Source organism: Physeter macrocephalus, chromosome 11 (assembly GCF_002837175.3).
Source record: "Physeter macrocephalus isolate SW-GA chromosome 11, ASM283717v5, whole genome shotgun sequence".
NCBI lineage: Eukaryota > Metazoa > Chordata > Mammalia > Artiodactyla > Physeteridae > Physeter > Physeter macrocephalus.
The window spans coordinates 98,456,524-98,477,507 of NC_041224.1; the positions used below are offsets into that span (position 1 = coordinate 98,456,524).

A 20,984-nucleotide genomic window follows, 5' to 3' on the forward strand; every position below is an offset into this window, starting at 1 on the left:
CAACTAGAGAAAGCCCGCGCGCAGCAACGAAGAGCCAACGCAGCCAAAAATAAATAAATAAATAAAAACCAAAACAAACAAACAAAAAAATGCACGCCACATTTCAAAGATGTAGCACAAAAATAAGAATGAATATATTACTTTAATACTTTTTAAAGTAATGATGACGTTGAAATGATAATGTTTGGCATAGATTGGGTTCAATGATATACACTGTTAAAATTTCACCTGCTTCTTTTTACTTTTTAAAAATATCACTACTAGGACATTTTAAGCCACATGTGTGGCTTTCGTCCTTTTTCTATTACAGAGTTTGGTAAGGCGGAGGTCATTTGCAAACTTGGTCAGAGTAGACTGGCTGAGGTTAAGTAATCCCTAACTGACTGTTCATACTCAGGTGAGACAGAATCATCATCATAATACTATTATGCCTAAAATTAAATAACAAAACTCACCACTAAAAAATTCTTCCAGACTTTTTGATACTTATGAAAGTGATTTGATAATTTCACATAAATTGACAATATCATATCCCTTTAAGGTCTTTGAAATGAACTCTCAAATGTGGTTTTTCAATCTTTTTTTTAACCTGTATTTTCTTTCTTTCTTTTTTGTCTTCTTTCTTTTTATTTAAACATTTTTTTTTTTGTTTTCATTTTTGCCTGTCTGGCCAGGAAACTTCATGGTGTTATGGTCGACTTGCCGCACAACCGTGTTCAAATCTGTCACCAACAGGTTCATTAAAAACCTGGCCTGCTCGGGGATTTGTGCCAGCCTGGTCTGCGTGCCCTTCGACATCATCCTCAGCACCAGTCCTCACTGTTGCTGGTGGATCTACACCATGCTCTTCTGCAAGGTCGTTAAGTTTTTGCACAAAGTCTTCTGCTCTGTGACTATCCTCAGCTTCCCTGCCATTGCCTTGGACAGGTAAGATCAGGTAGCCAGGGGTGCAACTTTTTTTTTTTTTTTAAGTGTATTGAAAAATTAGCATCATGAAGCAAATAGTGAATAGTCAGTGTTCCAAATACTGCTTTTTTAGTCTGCTTGTTGTCAACAGAAAGAGAGTCCACTGCTGAAACAGATGCCTCACAGAAGACAGCAGCTCCAGAAAATGGGACCATTGAGAAAAGATGTGGCATTGGGGAGGTTACATCATGACGATGCTGGGCAGAGCTGGATCATGATATAGTTTCAGCTTGGTTGGAATTAGCGGTATTTGCATTGCAATTTGCAATAGATTGCTCATCAGATTGCTAACTCTGCAATTAGCGCCTTTTGATGCAGGATGAAAACATTTCTGGAAGAACAAGAGAACAATTCAGTGGCTCTGTAACAAATGATTAGACAGTCCTGTTGGACCTGGCCAGATAGCACCAGAATTCCTTTGGAGGATTTACTTCCAAGGTTTTATATTGTGATGGTGTTTGTTTTCTCTTCCCATCCTTTTTTAAAGGATGTTCATTTGGAAATAAATCTTACATCCTAGCTACTGCTGTCATACATAATTTGATCAAATTTATCAAAGTGAAGTGTGAAGTTCTCAGTAATCAACAGCTTCCTGTCTTTTCTCTTTGTTGCTAGCACTTCAGGAATACAATTGAGATAATAATACATTTTAGAGAATAGAATTAAATGAGCAAAGAGGAATTGAAAAATATTTTGTGTCCACAAGAACTTTTGATTTCAAGATTTACAGAGAGGAAAAGTTGCTGAAGGGAAAGTGCTGGCTCTTCTGACTTTATACCCTGTGATAAATTTAACTACGTTTTAGATGAATTTAGAATTTTAAAACTCTTTGTCCATTTAAAACATACTCAATACCTTAATGACCTATAAGGGTATGGATTGCAGAATCCATCTATGGAGTCATTTCAGCCTCTCTGGCTTGGAGCCCTGATTTCATTAGCTGCCCAGTGTTGTCTGCAGAGGACACAGAGCCACACAAAGCCCCCTACATACTAGGAGAAGTCATTGACTTTGTGCTTAAGAAAGAGGACCCTGGAACCAGAAGTCTGGCTTTAAGTCCTACCTATGCTGCTTTCTCGCTGGTGGCTTTGGGCAAAGTGGCTTAACCTCTCTAAGTCTCAGTTTCCTCAGGGGTAAAACGAACTAAATGAATTATTTGTGGCCTCTGTTTGGCCACAATATTTATCTCTCTTTCTCTAGTCTTCCGTTCTGGTTGGCACATTCTTCCTTAGATATATTGTCTGCAATCCTTTTACCATCAGATCTTGCAGGGAACCACTCCAGCTCCTTGACAGTTTCTCCCTAGAAACTCACCATCCACAGAGGCAGACGAGGCAGGTGACAAAACCAAGTGACACAGGCCAGGTTGGGGTTGTGTGTCTGCATTCCTGTTCATTAGGGGCCATCACTCAGCAGATGCAGCTGATAGTTGCTTTGTGAGTATCATGACTCAGTGGGCCAGACTTTCTATTTCTTAGAAGAGAAATCAGAAATCTAGAATTCTGTCATTTTTAAGTGTTGGCAATTAATTTGCATTCAGAAACTTAGTATGTGGGCCACTGGAATCCCTTCAGCAAGCTGAATGTGCACCAGGTGATGCCAATTTGCCACACCCACTTTTTGGTTACCTTGCATGTCTCTTCCATGCTCAACCAGAGGTCTGTGAACACCTGGGAAGTGCCATTGCACAGAACTGGAATAAAACTGTGAAAAGTCAGAGTGAAAAGTCTGTTTACTTCCCGGTGGGCACCCTAATGCTTTTTGTGTTGATCCATTCTGTGTTCATGGCAGGTGTGTCTTTCTGGCGGCCCCTTACTACCTGCTTGGTGAGGTCTTGTGTCTGCAGTCCACATGGTGGACTTTTCTTTCCTGAAGTTTTTTTTTTTTAAAATAGTTTTATTGAGATATAATTTACATATCATAAAATTCATTTAAAATGTACAAGTCAATGAATTTTAGTATATGTACAGTTGTGCAGCCATGACCACAATTGAACTTTAGAATATTTCCATCACCCTGAAAAGAAACCTTGTGTTCATTTACAGTTATTCCCCATTTCCACCCCCAGACCTAGGCCACCACTAATCTACTTTCTGTCTCTGTATGGAGGGACATTTCATATAAGTGGAATCATACAGTATGTGTTCTTTTGTGCCTGGCTTCTTTTACTCAGCATAATGTTTTCAAGGTTCATCCATGTTATAGCAGGTATCAGTACTTCTTTTTTTCTCTTTCCAGCTTTACTGAGTTATAGTTGACATACAGCACTGTACAAGTCTAAGGTATATGGCATAATGACTTCTCTTACACATATTGTGAAATGATTCACTATAAATTTCGTTAACATCCATCATCTTATATAGATACCAAAAAATGTTTATTTTCCTTGTAATGAGAACTCATGATCTACTCTCTTAACTTACTTCATTCCTTTTTATTGCCGAATAATATTCCCATTGTACGCATAGACCACGTTTTGTTTCTCCATTTACTAGTTGATGGACATTTGGGTTGTTTCCACTTTTTGGCTATTATAAATAATGCTGCTATGAATCCTGAAGGTTTTTTTTTATTTTTTTATTTTATTTTATTTTTTTTTGTGGTACGTGGGCCTCTCGCTGTTGTGGCCTCTCCCATTGCGGAGCACAGGCTCCGGACGCGCAGGCTCAGCGGCCACGGCTCACGGGCCCAGCCGCTCCGCGGCATGTGGGATCCTCCCGGATGGGGGCACGAACCCGCGTCCCCTGCATCGGCAGGCAGACTCTCAACCACTGCGCCACCAGGGAAGCCCCTGAAGGTTTTTTAAGAATAGGATTCAACAAGAGTGAGAACACATTATTCTGGACAGGTTGCTATTCTACCTGGAAGCAATGCAATAATCCCTGTGGGTTATTTTGAGCCTTTGGTTTTAGGCCAGAAATACGCAAATAATAAGAAATCCTTATTTTCTTTCCAGCGGAAAATCTACTGTATTTTTGCCATCATTTTTTTTCAGCGTGTCTTTTATTTTTATTTTTTTTTGATTGAAGTATAGTTGATTTACAATGTTTCAGGTATACAGCAAAGTGATTTAGTTATATATGTGTGTGTGTGTGTGTGTGTGTGTGTGTGTATATTCTTTTTTAGATTCTTTTCCATTATAGATTATTACAAGATATTGAAGATAGTTCCCTGTGCTACACAGTAGGTCCTTGTTGTTTATCTATTTTATATACTGTAGTGTATATCTATTAATCCCAAATTCCTAATTGTTTAAAAAGATAAGCAAGTTCTTTTAGTAGAAAAGCAAGTTTGGTAAGTTCCTATTTCATTATTCAGAGATGCAGATTACTGGAAATTATAGGTTTGTTGTGCACGAAGACAAAGGGAAAACAGTCCTTTCTCTCACTTCTTTCCCAGATATTTGTTTCATGGCACCAAGTCAGCAAGTGAGTTGGGAGGCCACCTACACTTCCTGCATCGTCCTCTAGAGACGCACACACTAACAAAATGATGTATAGTGAGCCTGTGTGCTTGTGCTGCAGTCTATTTCCCAACCTAGAATGGAATCAAAAATGAAGGGAAGCCTGGGTTTGTTACCTGTCACTTAGCAAATGGGAATCAGAGACAGTTGACGTGTATTCATGCATGGGCGTGGGGCCATCACATTGGATTTACTGAGCGGTGGTTAGAAAAGCTTCTCCGTATTCAGACAAAATCAGTTGAGAGCGTGTATAACTTATACATTTCTTTCTCTTTTTTTCCCTTCCCAGAAAGTGATCTAGAACACGTTTTACAGCACTCCATCCATCTCTGGTCATCCGTGGTCGTGTTGTGTTTGCATCGTCTCTCCCCCAGCTTGTGCCCTGCCAGACTCCACCACAGGGCCGCTTGCTCTTGACATTTTCCCGGGTGCCCCCTTTCCCCACCTCCTTTGTGCATCCCTCCAGTAGAGCCATCATCTGCTCGGTTATAATTGTTTGTTTACATGCCCCCTTTCCCCCATTTAGTTAAGAAACATTCCCGTGCGTCCTTCCATCTTTGCAGTCCAGTGCCTGGCACAATACCTAGCACATAGGTGGTGCTCAGAAATCCTTGTGACAGAAGGCACGCCTGCTCAGCTGGCCCCATGAGGGAATGCATGTTAATAGGGTTGGAAGGTCGACTCCAGCGTTAGCTGACTGCACAGACGTGGGCCGAGCTAAGGTGAAGAAACTCGCCATATCTCTGAGGGCTGCTGGCTGCCCTTTCATGACAGATGTGGTTCTAGCGTCTGACAGATTACTCGGTTTCCCCCAGTCATTGGTGATATTGAAACAAGGTGCTTTTGGAATTCTGATTAGGTGGTTATAGAATAATCAAGTCAAGCTTGAAGGAAAAAAGTCTTCCCTGATTTTAACAAAAATCTAATCAAGCAGGCATTTTAGGTCTATTAATTGCTCTTAGGGGTACTGAGCGATAATCATGGGAACGATGGCGATTGAGCAGGCATGATTTTTTTCAGTCAGATTGATCTTGTGGAAGGATTTTGTCAGAGTCCCTCCCTCACACTGGCTTCTTCTGCCCCAGGTGGCTGTAAATGCTAGTGATATCCATGCATATCCACTGTGGCACGAGTCTCCTTTGGATTTGTGTGCAGACACATTTTCTTTCTCTTAGTGGCTTTGAAAATTGCCCTCAAGCTCCTCTAGCCCAGGTAAAAATTTTTTCTACAAATTACCCTTCACCCTTAAATTGAAAAGGAGGGGTCTTTCCAGCAGAGGGAGATATCCTTTATATTGAGGGCACTCTTTTGGATTTAGTCCTGGTGGCAATAATTATAAAGCTAACTGTGACTTGTACAGCAAAATCCTCAAAACTTAAGGTCTAGCTTCCTAATTCCCCCAGTGGTTTCCTCTGTCTTAGGCAGAATAGAAGAAATTGACCCTTTCTTTCCTCTCTCCTACTTTTAGTAATATAGATTCTCCTACTTAAAGTGTATCTTCTGTGAAGTGAATTTTGCTTGTGCGTTTGGCAGGTACTACTCAGTCCTCTATCCTCTGGAGAGAAAAATATCTGATGCAAAGTCCCGAGAGCTAGTGATATACATCTGGGCCCATGCCGTGGTGGCCAGCGTCCCTGTGTTTGCGGTGACCAACGTGGCTGACATCTATGCCATGTCCACCTGCACGGAAGTCTGGAGCAACTCGTTGGGCCACCTGGTGTATGTTCTGGTCTACAACATCACCACGGTCATCGTGCCTGTGGCTGTGGTATTCCTCTTCTTGATACTGATCCGCCGGGCCCTGAGTGCCAGCCAGAAGAAGAAGGTCATCATAGCAGCGCTGCGGACCCCGCAGAACACCATCTCTATCCCCTATGCCTCCCAGCGGGAGGCCGAGCTGCACGCCACCCTGCTGTCCATGGTGATGGTCTTCATCTTATGCAGCGTGCCCTATGCCACACTGGTCGTCTACCAGACTGTGCTCAATGTCCCCGACACTTCTGTCTTCTTGCTGCTCACGGCCATTTGGCTCCCCAAAGTCTCTCTGCTGGCGAACCCCGTGCTCTTTCTTACTGTGAACAAATCTATCCGCAAGTGCTTGGTAGGGACCTTGGTACAACTGCACCACCGCTACAGTCGCCGGAACGTGGTGGGCACAGAGAGCGGGCTGGCCGATGCCAGCCTGGAGCCCAGCATGCGCTCGGGCAGCCAGCTCCTGGAGATGTTCCACATTGGGCAGCAGCAGATCTTTAAGCCCACGGATGACGAGGAAGAGAGTGAAGCCAGGTATGCCGACTCAGCTGACCTCCAGGCCAGGGAGCTACTTCCCACCTGCCTGGGGGCGGAGCAGGGCCCGCGGTTTGCTACCCCTGCACCACCCCCGGGCACAGTGGACTCTATATCCCAGGTGGCACCAGCCGTCCATGTGGAACCTGAGACATTCCCTGACAGGTGTTCCCTGCAATTCGGCTTTGGGCCATTTGAGTTGCCTCCCCAGTGGCTCTCGGAGACCCGAAATAGCAAGAAGAGGCTGCTTCCCCCTTTGGGCAACACCCCAGAAGAGCTGATCCAGACAAAGATGCCCAAGGTAGGCAGGGTGGAGCGGAAGATGAGCAGAAACAATAAAGTGAGCATCTTCCCAAAGGTGGATTCCTAGCAAGTCTTGTAATTCCCTGGAAGCAACAGACCTTCCACATTCCTGCCCTCCCTTCACTGGGCCTATGATTTGTCTGATCTCCTTGCAACCCAGTATGGGTTGATTCCTCCTCTATGGGCCAGATGCTTTTGAATGAGAGGGAAATCTTTATAAAATTGAATGTCCTCTTTATTGAGGGCGTATATATATATTTATACACACACACACACACACACACACACATATATATTGATCTCAGTGATCCTCAGTAAAGTCCACATTCCTCTCTGTGGAGACGAAAGCTGGGTAGTGGGAAACGGGTCTTGGGTGGGTTCTCTGTGTGCATTTTCTGGGGCTATCTCAGTTCCGGGCCCTGCAGAGAATACACGGAGAGAAGAATGTCTATGAGTTCCAAGGAAGCAGGGGCACGCTAAGAGAAGCCCAAGATAATTATGGAGTCGTGTGGCCACAAGAAAATGCCTATTTGATTGATTTTAAAATGACAGATATTCAAAATGGTTTATATTGATCTGTATCTTTAGGGAAGATAGAACCTTGGCATTTGATACCTTTTTTCTGGACGGCCTGATCACATGACTCACAGTTTCTCCCGATATGCCCTTCATCTCCTTCGCTGGGATGTAGGTGAGGGATGAATGAATATTGCACCCCCATTTGACAGACGTGGCAATAGATGTGCCCAGGGATTAGGAAGATATTCTGTCCTTGATTATCCTGACCATCTCCTGGCATCACTAAGGCCTCAGAAAGAGAAGTTCGCAGTGTTAGTTGGAAAACACCGCAAGCTTTTATCATGTCTTTCCCCCTTAAGTTGTGTTTGTTTCAACAAATGAGAGAGAAGCTTAGAAGTGGAGAAGAAAGACTGAGAAATATCCACACTCTGTAGAGTTTTCTCTTCCCACATGGTCTCATGTGAAAGATTTTATGCAGCTATCAGCAGGGGTAAAGTGTATTGAAAAAGATTTGTGCCAACTTCTGGAATTAAAGGTCATTTAAAAAGGCAAAGTTAGGGTAAACGGGGTCCTCTGGAAACGTCAAGCTAAAAATACTTGATTAGGAAAAGTGAGTCTGCCCAAAAGAGTGGGAAATGTTGGTTCCCTTCCAAGGAAGACTGCAGACCCCATGCGTCGCCAGTCTCATTTTCAGTCTGTTTGTACGACTGTGGTTCTCCCTTCATTTTGGGCACAAAGGAGGAACAGAACGTGGAGAAGGAATTCATCACTGTACAATACCAAGGCAATACCTAGCCCAGGTGAGCTCTCCACTTACTCCTTCCCAGTGAAGTGGTAGCAGGAGCCAGACAGGATAGAAGAGGGAGGACAGTGTTCTCAATTGATCAGTCGCCTGGGGGCTCTCACAGCAATTCGAGTCTACTTTGGGGTGGGCTTCACCAGGTTGAATTCAAACCACAAAGGAAACTTCTCTCTTAAGGAGAGCAAATCAAGCGCCAGGTCTGCTCTTCTCTGGAGGGCGTTTTGTTCTTGTTCATAGTATGGAAGGGAGCCAATCCAGTGCCTTGAGCAAGCTTCAAGGGAGGGGGCATCCTCAGCGGCAAAGAACATACCCCAACGGCAGGGGTCCTCACGGATCTTCTCCTTGAACTGCACAGGCCCTTGTCCCTCGTAGGAAGGTCAGACTATGTGTAGGGAGTTTCCTTTTCCTGTCCTTTCCTGGGTGTGCTGTCTTGTGATTCCCGAATGTGAACCCAAAGACCCTTGTCCACAGGAGGGAGTGCCTTCCTCTTTGTGTTCGTCTCTTTGAAGCATTGTGTGCTCACAGCGGAAACAGGGGCCTGCCACCAACTCTCCCGGGGCCCCTGTGTGCCCTCTGGAGCTCCTTGCCCTGATGCTTCCCGTTGTGGCCCTTCAAGCTTATCTTTCAAACCATCACAGTTGTTACAGCGTTCATCAAGGGGAAACATAACCTGTCGGAAACTTGTGTCCGCATTAGAAGAATCTGTTAAATGTAGCCACGTTGGTGTCATTCTGATAACGTATATGTACAACTTAATACATTCTGGTGAGCCGGAATTTGACAGATGTTTCTTATGTATGTTTGAAGCAGTTGGTTGACTTCTAACAGGTCATGGCCAGGTGTATTTCTATACTCTTTGAGGAATTATGTTTTAATAAAAAATTGAAAAGCAGTTTCTGAACTCAAAAAAGGTTGTCTGAGTTTGTTTGTTTGTTTTCTTTTTTTTCCCCCCTCTCAAGTGGTATACTATCTGAACCTCTCTCTTCCTGTGTGATCTCAAAAGAAAGGTGTTTATTTTCCTCTCAACATGCAGATGCAGCATTCTAGTAGCATTTTCTTATGTTGTTGCAACTTGAAAAATGAATTCCCAAAGAAGAAACTGCAATGTTTGAATAAATGTCCCAAACCTGGGTTCCAAATGGAATTGGTGGATGGCCTGCTCAAACCTGTAGGTGGAGCTACACGGGGAAGAGTGTAGTGCAGCCATCATTACCCCTTATGGTTGGGGCCATGGCCTTGAGGTCAGATGGCCCATGTTTGAGTCCTGACTCTACCACTGACCCACCTTGTGACCTTGAGCATGTGAGGTAATCTCCATGTATCTTGGTTTCCTCTCTATAAAATGGGGAGGTAATAACTGTGTCAGAGGCTTCTGTTGCCCTGACTCACATATTTCACCTCTGATTTTAGCCATGTCTGCAGTGGGCCATTGTTGGCTGCATCTACACACTTCCCTGAGAGCCATGAAGGCCTAGTTTCTCTGCTATCTGCCCTGGGAGAGCTCCCTAGCTCTGGGGGGTTAACCCTTGATCAGTGGGACAAGGGAACCAGTGGATAAATGCCCCTGTCCTTCTGCTGGACAATTGTGGGAGGCATCTTTCCACTTCTCAGGAAGTCCAGCAAACTGAGTCCCTGTTGCCCACCACGGTGTCCAAATAATGCATCCTTTTATTGACTCTTCTTCCTCCTTCCCTGTCTGGCTTTCTCTACCCTCATTCATGCCCTCAAGGATCACCTCCCTAAAACCAACTGCACAAAGCCCTTGTCTCAAGCTCTGTTTTCAGGGGAATCCAAGTGAGACAATAGTATACCTCATGGGGCAGTTGTGAGGATTAAATGGCATGGTCTGTTTAACACAAAGTGTGGCACACAGTAAAACTATATCAATATTAGTGCTTACATGCTACATTAAAAAAAAAAGCGGTTGAGGCATTTTTGCAATGTTATTCAGAAAACAATATTAAATTGATGTTTTCACCAGTTACCCCAACAATTATTAGTATTCATAATGATGATACTTTGAGGCAGTACACAGTGCCAAAGTACTGTTTGAATCCCTGAAGAAAAAAATAACTGTGTAAGCTGGAATCATTCTTCACCAAACAATTCTCAGGTTCAAAAAAAAAAAGGGATGTTGAGAGAATGTTTGATTTTGCTGTAAATCTATAAGCCAGATCCTGAATAAGAATGAGCATATAGTGGGAAGCAACTGCATCGCACAGGGAGATCAGCTCGGTGCTTTGTGACCACTTAGAGGGGTGGGATAGGGACGGTAGGAGGGAGACGCAAGAGGGAGGGGATATGGGGACATATGTATACGTATAGCTGATTCACTTTGTTATACAGCAGAAACTAACACAACATTGTAAAGCAATTATACTCCAATAAAGATGTTAAAAAAAATAGAATGAGCATAATATACTCTACTGATGCAGAGCAGAATATGTAGGTAACTAAAGGCAGATAGACAAACCCAAAGTGGCCTCAGCCATTGAAAAGGAACTGTAAGGCAGTCACGTGGTGTGTTAAGCTAATATTGGAGTTCAAGCACAAGTCTGATTGGGCTGGAGAGAAAAGCTGCAGCTCCAGGCCAGCTCTGGGAGTTGCTGTGCTCTTGGCAGCCCTGACCGGGTTGGGTGGCTCACAGCGGCTGCCGCATACCAATTTCTGAGATGCTTAGGGAAAAAGAGCTTATTTTAGGCTGAATTTCTGTGGAGAGGAAGGATTAGTGCTTTCATATTGTAGTCTACCAATGTAGCAATATACGATATAAATAAGTTTATAGCAAAGTGATTAACTTCCCCAAATAGTTGTAAACATTTAGCAGGTTTATATCACAACCAATTGCTGCTATATTAGAGTTCTGTAGTCAAAAGAAAAATGAATCATGGTTAATGACCTGAGAGTATGTGAATAAAACAGGAATTGAAATCAATACTAATGCCCCGGGTAACATCAAAAGCCTTTTTGTTTGAGTGCAAGGCTTTTAAAATAAATTGAAATGATCTAAGATTCTCCATATATGAGGTTTTAGAAGCTAAAATATCTTGCCTGTTAGCCTCAGGTTCAACCAGTGTTTATCCCCATTTGTGCCAAGGAGATAAGTTAGTTAATAGGCAGAATAAAGGCCTGGAGACCTTCATAGAACTCAAACTGTAATCTCCAGCATTGTTTTATGTGAACCTCTGATGGCTATTTATGTCCTGGGGACTTAGGAGCCACTTATTTCCAAACTTAAATGAGCGAATGATAAATGAATGAGTAAATAAGAGATATGGCATCTGGAGACATGGCTAAATCTCTATTGGCAATGAGCTGGGGTAAGATTTGCTGTCAGTAGATTTATTGCTGGTTCTCATCAATCTCCTTGGAATGACTCATACAAGGGTTAAAGGCATCAAATGCAAGGTCTTTGATCTACTTCTCTCTTCAACATCTAAGCCTCTCTGTAATTCACTAGAGGGAGAGTAAGTTCTAAATCTGGAAAGGAAGTTCAAAAGGAGAAGCACAGCTCTAGGCATATGTGTTGGGCGTGAACAATAATCCTTTTGTCAGCTGTATTGATCAGAATTTAGTGGTTAAATCGTTTCTGCCCCCTCTTAAATTTCTTTCTATATGCATATTCACTGCAGTCCATATACAAAAGGTAATATACACACAAAGGAGGTGCTAGAATGACATGTGGTGTACCTTTTAAGGCAACAGGTGAGAAAGTACAGCATAGATGGGATAACGCTTTTGAAATATTAACCATATTACCTGATGCATCTAATTTCTCTTCCCTCCTTTTCCTTGCTTGATACATTCACATGTATTGCCTCTGGGAAGGTGCGGGGAAGGGCTTCATTGCCTCAAAGGAAAGCAAATAGACTGTGAGTCTCTTTCCAGTTTTGGTGTATCAAAGCCTAGGTTTTAGGAGAACAGAGGGGACTCTTGGGATGAGCCCACTGGATATTTGGTAATGATTTTCAAGAATTGGGGGATGCAACTGACACCTAGTGAGTCAAGGCCAGGGATGCTGCTATACGCCCTATAATGCACAGGACGGCCCATACAACAAAGACGTATCTGGTCCAAAATACCAATAATGCCAATGTTGAGGAATCTTGGGTTAGCCAAGCACTGAGAAACACTGGGTTAGCCAAAGGTTTGAGGATGGTTTGAGGAAGGGGAACCATCCCCCCTCAGTGGAAAAAGCTTCCCTGGACTTGAGGATAGTAGAGAAGAGAAGTCAGGGGTAAGTGATAATGTAGACAAGGGGCCTAATGCTGTCTCCTAGGCAAAGCCCCAAGAAAGCAAACAACGAAACAGCAAAACAAAGATTTGGGCAATTGCAAAGGGAACCAGTGTGTGCCCTGCTCCCCAGGGCGTGGATCCCTGTGGAGAGTTTGGTAGTGAGTCCAGGAGCCAGGGCCTCACTCAGATATTTACATAAGTGTCTTGAAAGAAAGAGAGAGCTTCAAGCCCAAAGGAGCAGGTGGCTGGGAAGGATGGATCGCAAGATCAAATGAGGCAAGGGATGACCATGTAGGCAATGACACAGAGGACAGATGTCGTTTCACACTCCACAGAACCCATGGTGTCATGTGAGAGGGAAGGAAACCTTGAATGTGAGATTATATCTATTATCCCAGTATCTCACGATGAAAATTAAGCTATAGCAAAACAATAAAGAAAATTATGTATTGTTCCACACTTTTTTGAGACTGAAGCAATTAATTTGTATTTCAACCTTGAAGGGAAAATGAGACTTTAAGTTTCTTTTCAACACTGAAATTTTATGTTTCTATAGTCTATTATTCTACAAAGGAATACATGCTTATAAAATTCTTTTCTAGTTTATTTTGGCTTCCCTCTGCCAAAATTCTCATTCCCTTTTGCATTTCCTTCTTTGTAATTTTCATGGAGGAAATTTGGTGTAAACAGATTTTATACACTACTACCCGAAGGTCCACACAGAATTAAACGCTGGCCTTCTGTCTCTGGGTTGTTTCTCTGAGAGAAACATTTAATTAAATCTATTATTATTTAAAAGGCAAATGATACAAGGGATACTTCTCTTTCCAAACCCAACTCTTGAAAGATCATACTAGAACTCTGGCCAGTTTTAAGTATAGATGAAATAATGACTGCAGATCTAGAGAAACTAAGAAAATAGAAATCACTTTGAAAAGGAAAATGTACCTCAAATTTTGTTTGAATTTTTCAGTGGCTTACTGGAAGCTGATTTTGAGAAAGAAAAGCTAATATATTCTGTCCCCGTGAAGACAATTCTGAACATACAGGAGTGATTTACATGTACACCTCATAAGCTGGAGCAGATGCCGTTACTCACCTCCTAAACATCCACCTTCCTTCCTTCTTCCTCACAGTGTCGACCCCATCCCGGCTCCAGGGGAGATCATGATTAGAGGAGCCTTTTTTGCTACATTTAAGAATAATCCATGTGTATAGATAAAGATACATACTGACTTTAAAAAATGAGACCTACAAAAGTCTATTTAGCTTCTGAATTTTGCAATGCACCACCTGACTGAACAAAAGAAAAAAACAAGAAACCACATGTATCATTAAAGGGAATTGAGAAAATAAGGCAGTTTAGGCTTTCAGGGTGAGAGTGACCAACGGCTCTTTGCTGATATGCTCAAAGGATGTCAATTTACTCAGATAATTCCTTCAGTTTGGCTTTATGAACTAGGCAATTGTAGGATGTTCTGAATTTTATTTTTTCTCTATATATTCTCAATAAACAAGAAGAAATATTTCTTTTTTGGGGGGGTGTATTTATTAAAGCACTTTTAAGAATTACTGCTCCTTTTTAAAAAATATTTTTATTTACTTATTTGGTTGCACCTGGTCTTAGTTGTGGCAGGCTGGCTCCTTAGTTGTGGCATGTGAACTCTTAGTTGCAGCATGCATGTGGGATCTAGTTCCCTGACCAGGGATTGAACCCGGGCCCCCTGCATGGGGAGCACGGAGTCTTAACCACTGCACCACCAGGGAAGTCCCTATTGCTCCTTTTTAAGAGTAAGTTTAATTTAAATAATGCTAGTTTGCTTCAGAAATTAATTTAAAACTCTCATCATATTATAGATAAATATGTACAAAATAGAGGGTTTAATAGATTAAACTATCCTGGAATTTATTTATAATCAATGTTCCCATTTACTTAAAAAAAATCTAAAGTGAATGTAACAAATACCTTTGCATTAACTACTTCATATCATTAGAATACTTAGAAAGTCTTAATTAATTTTAATTTATAATACTCTCTGCCTTAAAGTTTACTCTCTTGGTAGCACTTGGCTTCTCTTTGCCTGCTTTGTATTTATATACGATTTACTGGAGGATATTAAAGCACAGTCCACAGACTTCTGCAGGAAATGATACCATCTCTCTTTTGCAGATGGGGAAACTAGAGGCACAGATGGCCCTAAGAGACGAAACAAGTTAGAGACAGAGCTAAAAACAGCACAGAAGGCATTAAGGACCAATTCTTCCACTGCATCCTCCAAAGTACTGATGATCATTATCATCTCTCCTTATTATGACTATTTTTTGAATACCCACTTGGCACACGTTATTAAACTATACTGGGGACTGTATTAAAAGCCTTCATGCCTGACAGATGTTTTTCTCAATGTTATTTCCTAAAGTTCCTTCTGCTTCATGATTTCCTGTTTCATGGTAGAGGCATTCAGTTCAGAGTAAATGTTAAACTCTTAGCAGAAGGCCAAGATTGAGATTGCTCAGCTGAGAGTACTCAAAGGCGTCCTCTTCTGCCTCAGGTCTTCCCTGTTAATTCTGCATCGAGTTGACCCTTAGTTTAATTTAAGAGTCATTGCCCTCACATCGCTCTCATCCATTGCCCACGCTCCCCCAAGGAGCGAGTACTCTTCCATGAAGGTATAAGAAATATTAACAAGATTCATTCATTCATAACAGTAAGTATTATTGCATTTAATACACACTATTATAATGGAGTATAAAGTGTTCGAGATATGGTCCCTGCCCTCTGGACAGCTTAAGGGAGAAAAAAAAGAAAAAAACCCCACAAGAGACAAGAGAGCAATAAATGATCACGTGCTGACAAGAAGTGCTGAGGGAAAGTGAAAATTATCCTTCACTGAGAGTCTGCATCTTCTTCAATGATTTTGTTTGTTGGATGGCAAATTTTTCTTTAAATCCAAGATGTTTCTTCCTCCGTAAAATGACCATTTACTTCATATAGTCATAGCACTTAGAATTTGGAAGATCTTAGCCTAGTTATATACCACCTCTATAATTTAATAAGAAGAAATGGAGGCCCAGGAGGTTAAGTGATTTTTTTCAAGACCTCGGACCAGAAGTCATGATTTTTAAAAATGCCTAATCCATAAGCAAAATGTGTGAAGGGGAAACCAGTGCTTTAAAATGTCTTTTTCATGACATTGAGAAGGGGAAATATTTCTCTGACTAATGCCTTCCATTTTCTTCCTGTTCTTATCGCGAATAGATAGGTAACTACTACATATTGGCGCTCAGAAATCCCCCTTACTCCTGGCACTTGCTATCTAAGATCAGTGGTGGTGAGGAGTTGGAGGGGATTAATATGACCATCGAGCTCCTGCCTCTGTCAGGATCTTTGAGCAACTAGGTATGATTAGAGAAAGGCTGAAAAGCTTACTTGCTCAGCAATAGCTTACTCGAGGATTTGACTCGGCGAACGTGACCAACAAAAGGTAGACAAATGGATGCATGAATGCAAGGGTGTCACCTGAATACAAAATTTCCATAAATTTGGACCAAGGTAATGATCTTTAGATTCATAACAAAAAATAGTTGGCAGTTTTCACAAAAATACCAAGTCATCTGTAGCAAAACATACAAGATAAATGAGCATTTAATGGATGACAGGTGTGAATTGAACCGGATAATTCACCTTTTTTCATTCTTCAGCATAGATTAGAAGGCTGCTTTTATGTGAAGTAAAAGTACTCATTTTATTTACAGTTGCAGTGAAACATTCAATACAGAATCTCAAGAACATTTTAACTTCTCTATTTCTACAAAGTAAGGAAAAGTATTCAGGAGTTAACTTTCCATTATTTAATAGATGGGCTGGTAAACTGAAGCCTGGAAAAGTGAAGAGGCTTGTCCTTCTAGAATCAACAACAGAGGGAGATGTAAATCCAAATCTCATAAAACCTAAACCATTTTTCAATTCACTCTATTGCATTGTGCTGTAAAAATAGGGTGCACTGATTGTGGTTTTGCTTTGTTTAATTCTTTATGGATTGCAGAGGACAAGACCGATGGCTGTTATCACTGCCCAGGTGTTTCTAAACAGGCAATTCTTACTGCCCTGCTTATTAAACACGTGTTTTTTATGCTGGTGTGAATACTGTCGCAGTTCAGGCTGGAACACATGAGCAGTGGTTTCCAAAGATGGCCAAGTCTGCTTAAGTCAGATATTCACAGAGTCTCAGAGCTGAAAGTAAGCTTAGAAATCTTTATCCTGACCCTTATTTTACTAGATGAAGAAACAGATTGAGAGAAGTTAAGAGACCAGGCCCAGGTCAGCTCTTTGCAGATGCTGGCTGAGAAACCAGAGATGTGTAATTTAAAATGGTTTTGTGTGTCAGTGTATGGGTTACATAACAAATTTTGAGCCAAATTAGTATATTAATTCTAATTTGTCTGTGATGAAAAAATGAAGAGAAAATAAACCAATCTTGGTTAAATAAGGAATTGAATGATCAAATAAGAAAAAGATTTACACAAGAAAGCCTACAGTCATCAAAATGATGACTAGCTTCTCATCTAATAAACATATTGTATGTTCAGATAGAAACATTATTTTGAATTTGAACTAAGAAAAAATATATGTAAGGAGTGAGATGCTAAGAATGCCAGGATGGCAGCCTGACAGCTGACTAATAAACACCCCCTTTGGTTGTTTACCTACTTCTTTATCTCTTAGATGTTAACGCTGAGAAAAATAATTTTTCTACATTGTTACTTAAGACCCTGAAAGTTTGATCTGAATACATTTCAAATATGCTATGCGAATTTCTTTTAACTTCCTTTATGTTAAAATAAATTGCAAGGTTTCCATAACAATAAAGATTTATATAATTTTTATTCTAAAAATGCATTTTAGTGTATAGATCAGGAGACCCAGTTTAAAACAAAAAATGAAGAAACAAACAAAATACCCTATGGGATCAGAGACCTAGCTCAACTCAAAAGTTATGGTTTGGAATCAGACAAGCGTGAAGCATGACACTCAAAGCATGGACAGTGTTCTGAAACCGTGAGTTTCCGCCCAGGATTAATTGCTGCCGTGAAATTACTAAACTTCTCTTTAGCCATAATCCACAAGCAGTGTCTCGTCCATTTTCCTGGCAGGGGCCAAATGCCAAGAGCAAAACCGTGTAATCTCAACTGGCATCCAGCAAAGGAGACTGCAGCTAGCCTCGGGAAACTTCTGGCAACTCTATAATTCTTTACAGGTAACAGAATTGCCGCAGGCGACAAATGTGTGGAGCCAGCAGTATAACTAGAGAGTAAAACGGTCTGTTACTGTGAGGGAATTCTCCAAGAAAAAAGAGAAACCGATTTCTCCCTTTCTGGTGAGAATGACTCACTTAGCAGAGCTGATTTCTTGAGGGCAGAACTGAGATGCACCCCTCCCCCTACAAAAAAAATTATTCAGTATTTCAGAAGGTATCTTTATCCTCTTTGATTTATTTTACTACCTTTAAAAAAACAAGCCTCTATTAGCTTTCTGGGCCATAAATGTACAGCTGCACAGTGTGTGTGCATAGATTTTTAGGAATCTCCACAATATCCTGGCACAGTTTTTTCCCCCCCATGCTGTCACTCATATCACTTGGACAAGCTAAACATGGTCACATGACAATAAATGGGCTACCTCCTTTCACTTAAAAATTCAAAGGGTATCGTGTATTTGGGTTACCAGATATTGTGACATAGCAAGCTTCCCGTCACCCCCCACCCATTTTTAAAATGGGGACATCCTCTGACTAGCACTTGATTCTCTATAGCACTCCCTAACAGACAGGCAGAGGAAGGAAAGGGTTCAGAATCAAGGAAGTGGGAAGGGAGAACATTTTTCAGTTTTCTAGCTTACTATTTACAAAGGAAGTACTGGACATCTCTGTTCAGAGCCCCTGGGTTGCACAGCTCCAGGCGTCTCCATGGTGCCTCTCTGAGCTAGGACCTCAGTGCTATTTACCCTTTCAAATGCAAACTTGAAGTCAGTGTTTTTCTTTAACATCTTTATTGGAGTATAATTGCTTTACAATTGTGTGTTAGTTTCTGCTTTACAACAAAGGGAATCAGTTATACATATACATATGTTCCTACATCTCTTCCCTCTTGCATTTCCCTCCCTCCCACCCTCCCTATCCCACCCCTCTAGGTGGTCACAAACCACCAAGATGATCTCCCTGTGCCATGTGGCTGCTTCCCACTAGCTATCCACCCTGCGTTTGGTAGTGTATACATGTCCATGCCACTCTCTCACTTCGTCACAGCTTACCTTTCCCCTCCCCACATCCTCAAGTCCATGCTCTAGTAGGTCTGTGTCTTTATTCCCGTCTTACCCCTAGGTACTTCATGACCTTTTTTTTTTTCTTAGATTCCATATATATGTGTTAGCATATGGTATTTGTTTTTCTCTTTCTGACTGACTTCACTCTGTATGACAGACTCTAGGTCCATCCACCTCACTACAAATAACTCAGTTTCATTTCTTTTTATGGCTGAGTAATATTCCATTGTATATATGTGCCACATCTTCTTTATCCATTCATCTGTTGATGGACACTTAGGTTGCTTCCATGTCCTGGCTATTGTAAATAGAGCTGCAGTGTTTTTCAAAGCATGCTCATGGTCGTACTGCACCAAAATCACCAGGGTGTTTGTTAAAATGCAGATTCCTGGGATGGACCCCAGACTTAATAAATCAGGGAATAGGGACTAAAATCAACATTTTAAATAACACCTGAGGAGCTTCCCTGATGGTGCAGTGGTTGAGAATCCACCTGCTAATGCAGGGGACAGCAGTTCGAGCCTTGGTCCAGGAAGATCCCACCTGCTGTGGAGCCTGTGCTCTAGAGTCCGTGTGCCACAACTGCTGAGCCCGTGTGCCACAACTACTGGGCCTGTGCACCTGGAGCCCGTGCTTTGCCACGGGAGAAGCCCCCGCAATGAGAGACCTGCACACCGCGATGAGGAGTGGCCCCCACTCACCACAACTAGGGAAAGCCCACGTGCAGCAACGAAGACCCAACGTGGCTAAAACTAAATAAAATAAATAAATTAAAAAATATTTAAAATAAATAACACCTGAAATGATCCTTATGAACGACAAAATCTGAGAACCCATTTTTAGCAGACTTAGTTAATAGCTTTTAAGTATTAAAAAATGTACTAAAAAAGAACTAAACACATACTAAACTTAAAGTGCATTTTACTGTGCATAAAAGTAGGATTACCTGTTCCAGAACTTGCTTTTTGTTCTTTAAGACTTGATTTACTTCCCTGGTCATATCTCCTGATTACATGGCGGCACTGTGGCCAAGCAGGACCGGGACGCACGGGAGGGAGTGCAGGTTGGGTAAAAGGGGTATATGAAATAAAACATGGACTTTAAAAAATAGCCTGCAGATTTTATAGGACTACAAATGTGTGAGAACCTTAGTCACTCAAAGTTACCAATGGTTATTGGATATTAGATACTTATTATACGAACTAAGATATTTTAAAAAATCCACTCTGATTTTTTTGGGATCTAATTTTCACTTTTCCTGTTGGGATGGCTATTTAAAGATGTACCCAAGCAGAGTTCAAACAAACAGGATATTTCAGTTCAGTGGTTTCTTGGATCATACCTAAAATCCAAGGAAAGTGAGAGGTTCTGAAAGCAGGTTTATAGTTTTGTTTTGAAGAGAAGACAATCAGCACCATCTAGTGGATACAAATAACCTCTTTTCCTGAATTTAGTCCAGCGAGGAGGTGAAGAGAACAAACAGGCTGTGGAACTGGGTTGGAATCCCAGTACCATTTAGTTTCTGAATGAACTTGGAAAAATCACTCAACCTGCCATGCTCTGCTTCTCAACTATAAATCTGGGTAATAACAGTGCCACTTCATAGGATGTTAGGAAGTGACGTGGAATGACGCACCTAAGGCATGTCCTAAACACTCAGTAAATGTTACTTTTTAATAACTCTAAGCCACAGACTCACATGAGCTGGGAACTGTCCAGTAGCACACACTTTTGACTGCCCTTCAAAAGAAGTGGCTATTTAATCTAGTTTGTAGAATCTATGATACGAGGCTTAGTGAGCTTCCTCTCCTCGTACGTTGTTGTATTTGGCTGAAGCTTATGGTGAGAAAAGGGAAATTGGGGCAACAAGGCTGGAATGATAGTTGGAGCCCAGATGGCATACAGTGTGGGCTCTCTCATTCACATTCAAATCTGACTCCACTTAGAAGGAGAACGTCAAGAGCAGAGAGAGCTTGAAAACAAAAACAAAAACCAACTTTGAAACCAATGCTGCCATATGTCACCAACCTGGAATGAGACCAGGGAAATTTTAGCTTAAAATATCTTGACTCTAGATGAAATCTTTA

The 20,984-nt window shown here is 41.6% G+C and overlaps 1 protein-coding gene across 3 annotated transcripts in view; it reads left to right on the forward strand.

Moving 5' to 3' along the window:
• Positions 1–9,210, forward strand: part of GPR176 (G protein-coupled receptor 176) — a 95,190-nt gene extending 85,980 nt beyond the window's left edge. For 2 of the 3 annotated variants that reach the window (XM_055088326.1, XM_007119393.4), the window contains 2 exons: positions 675–927; positions 5,963–9,209. In XM_055088326.1, the coding sequence (XP_054944301.1) occupies positions 675–927; positions 5,963–7,085 (1,376 nt within the window). In that variant the 3' untranslated portion in view covers positions 7,086–9,209. Of the gene's footprint in view, positions 1–674; positions 928–5,962 lie in introns of all 3 variants that reach the window. The other variant, XM_055088325.1, reaches the window with a different exon arrangement.
• The last annotated feature ends 11,774 nt before the right edge of the window (positions 9,211–20,984 follow it).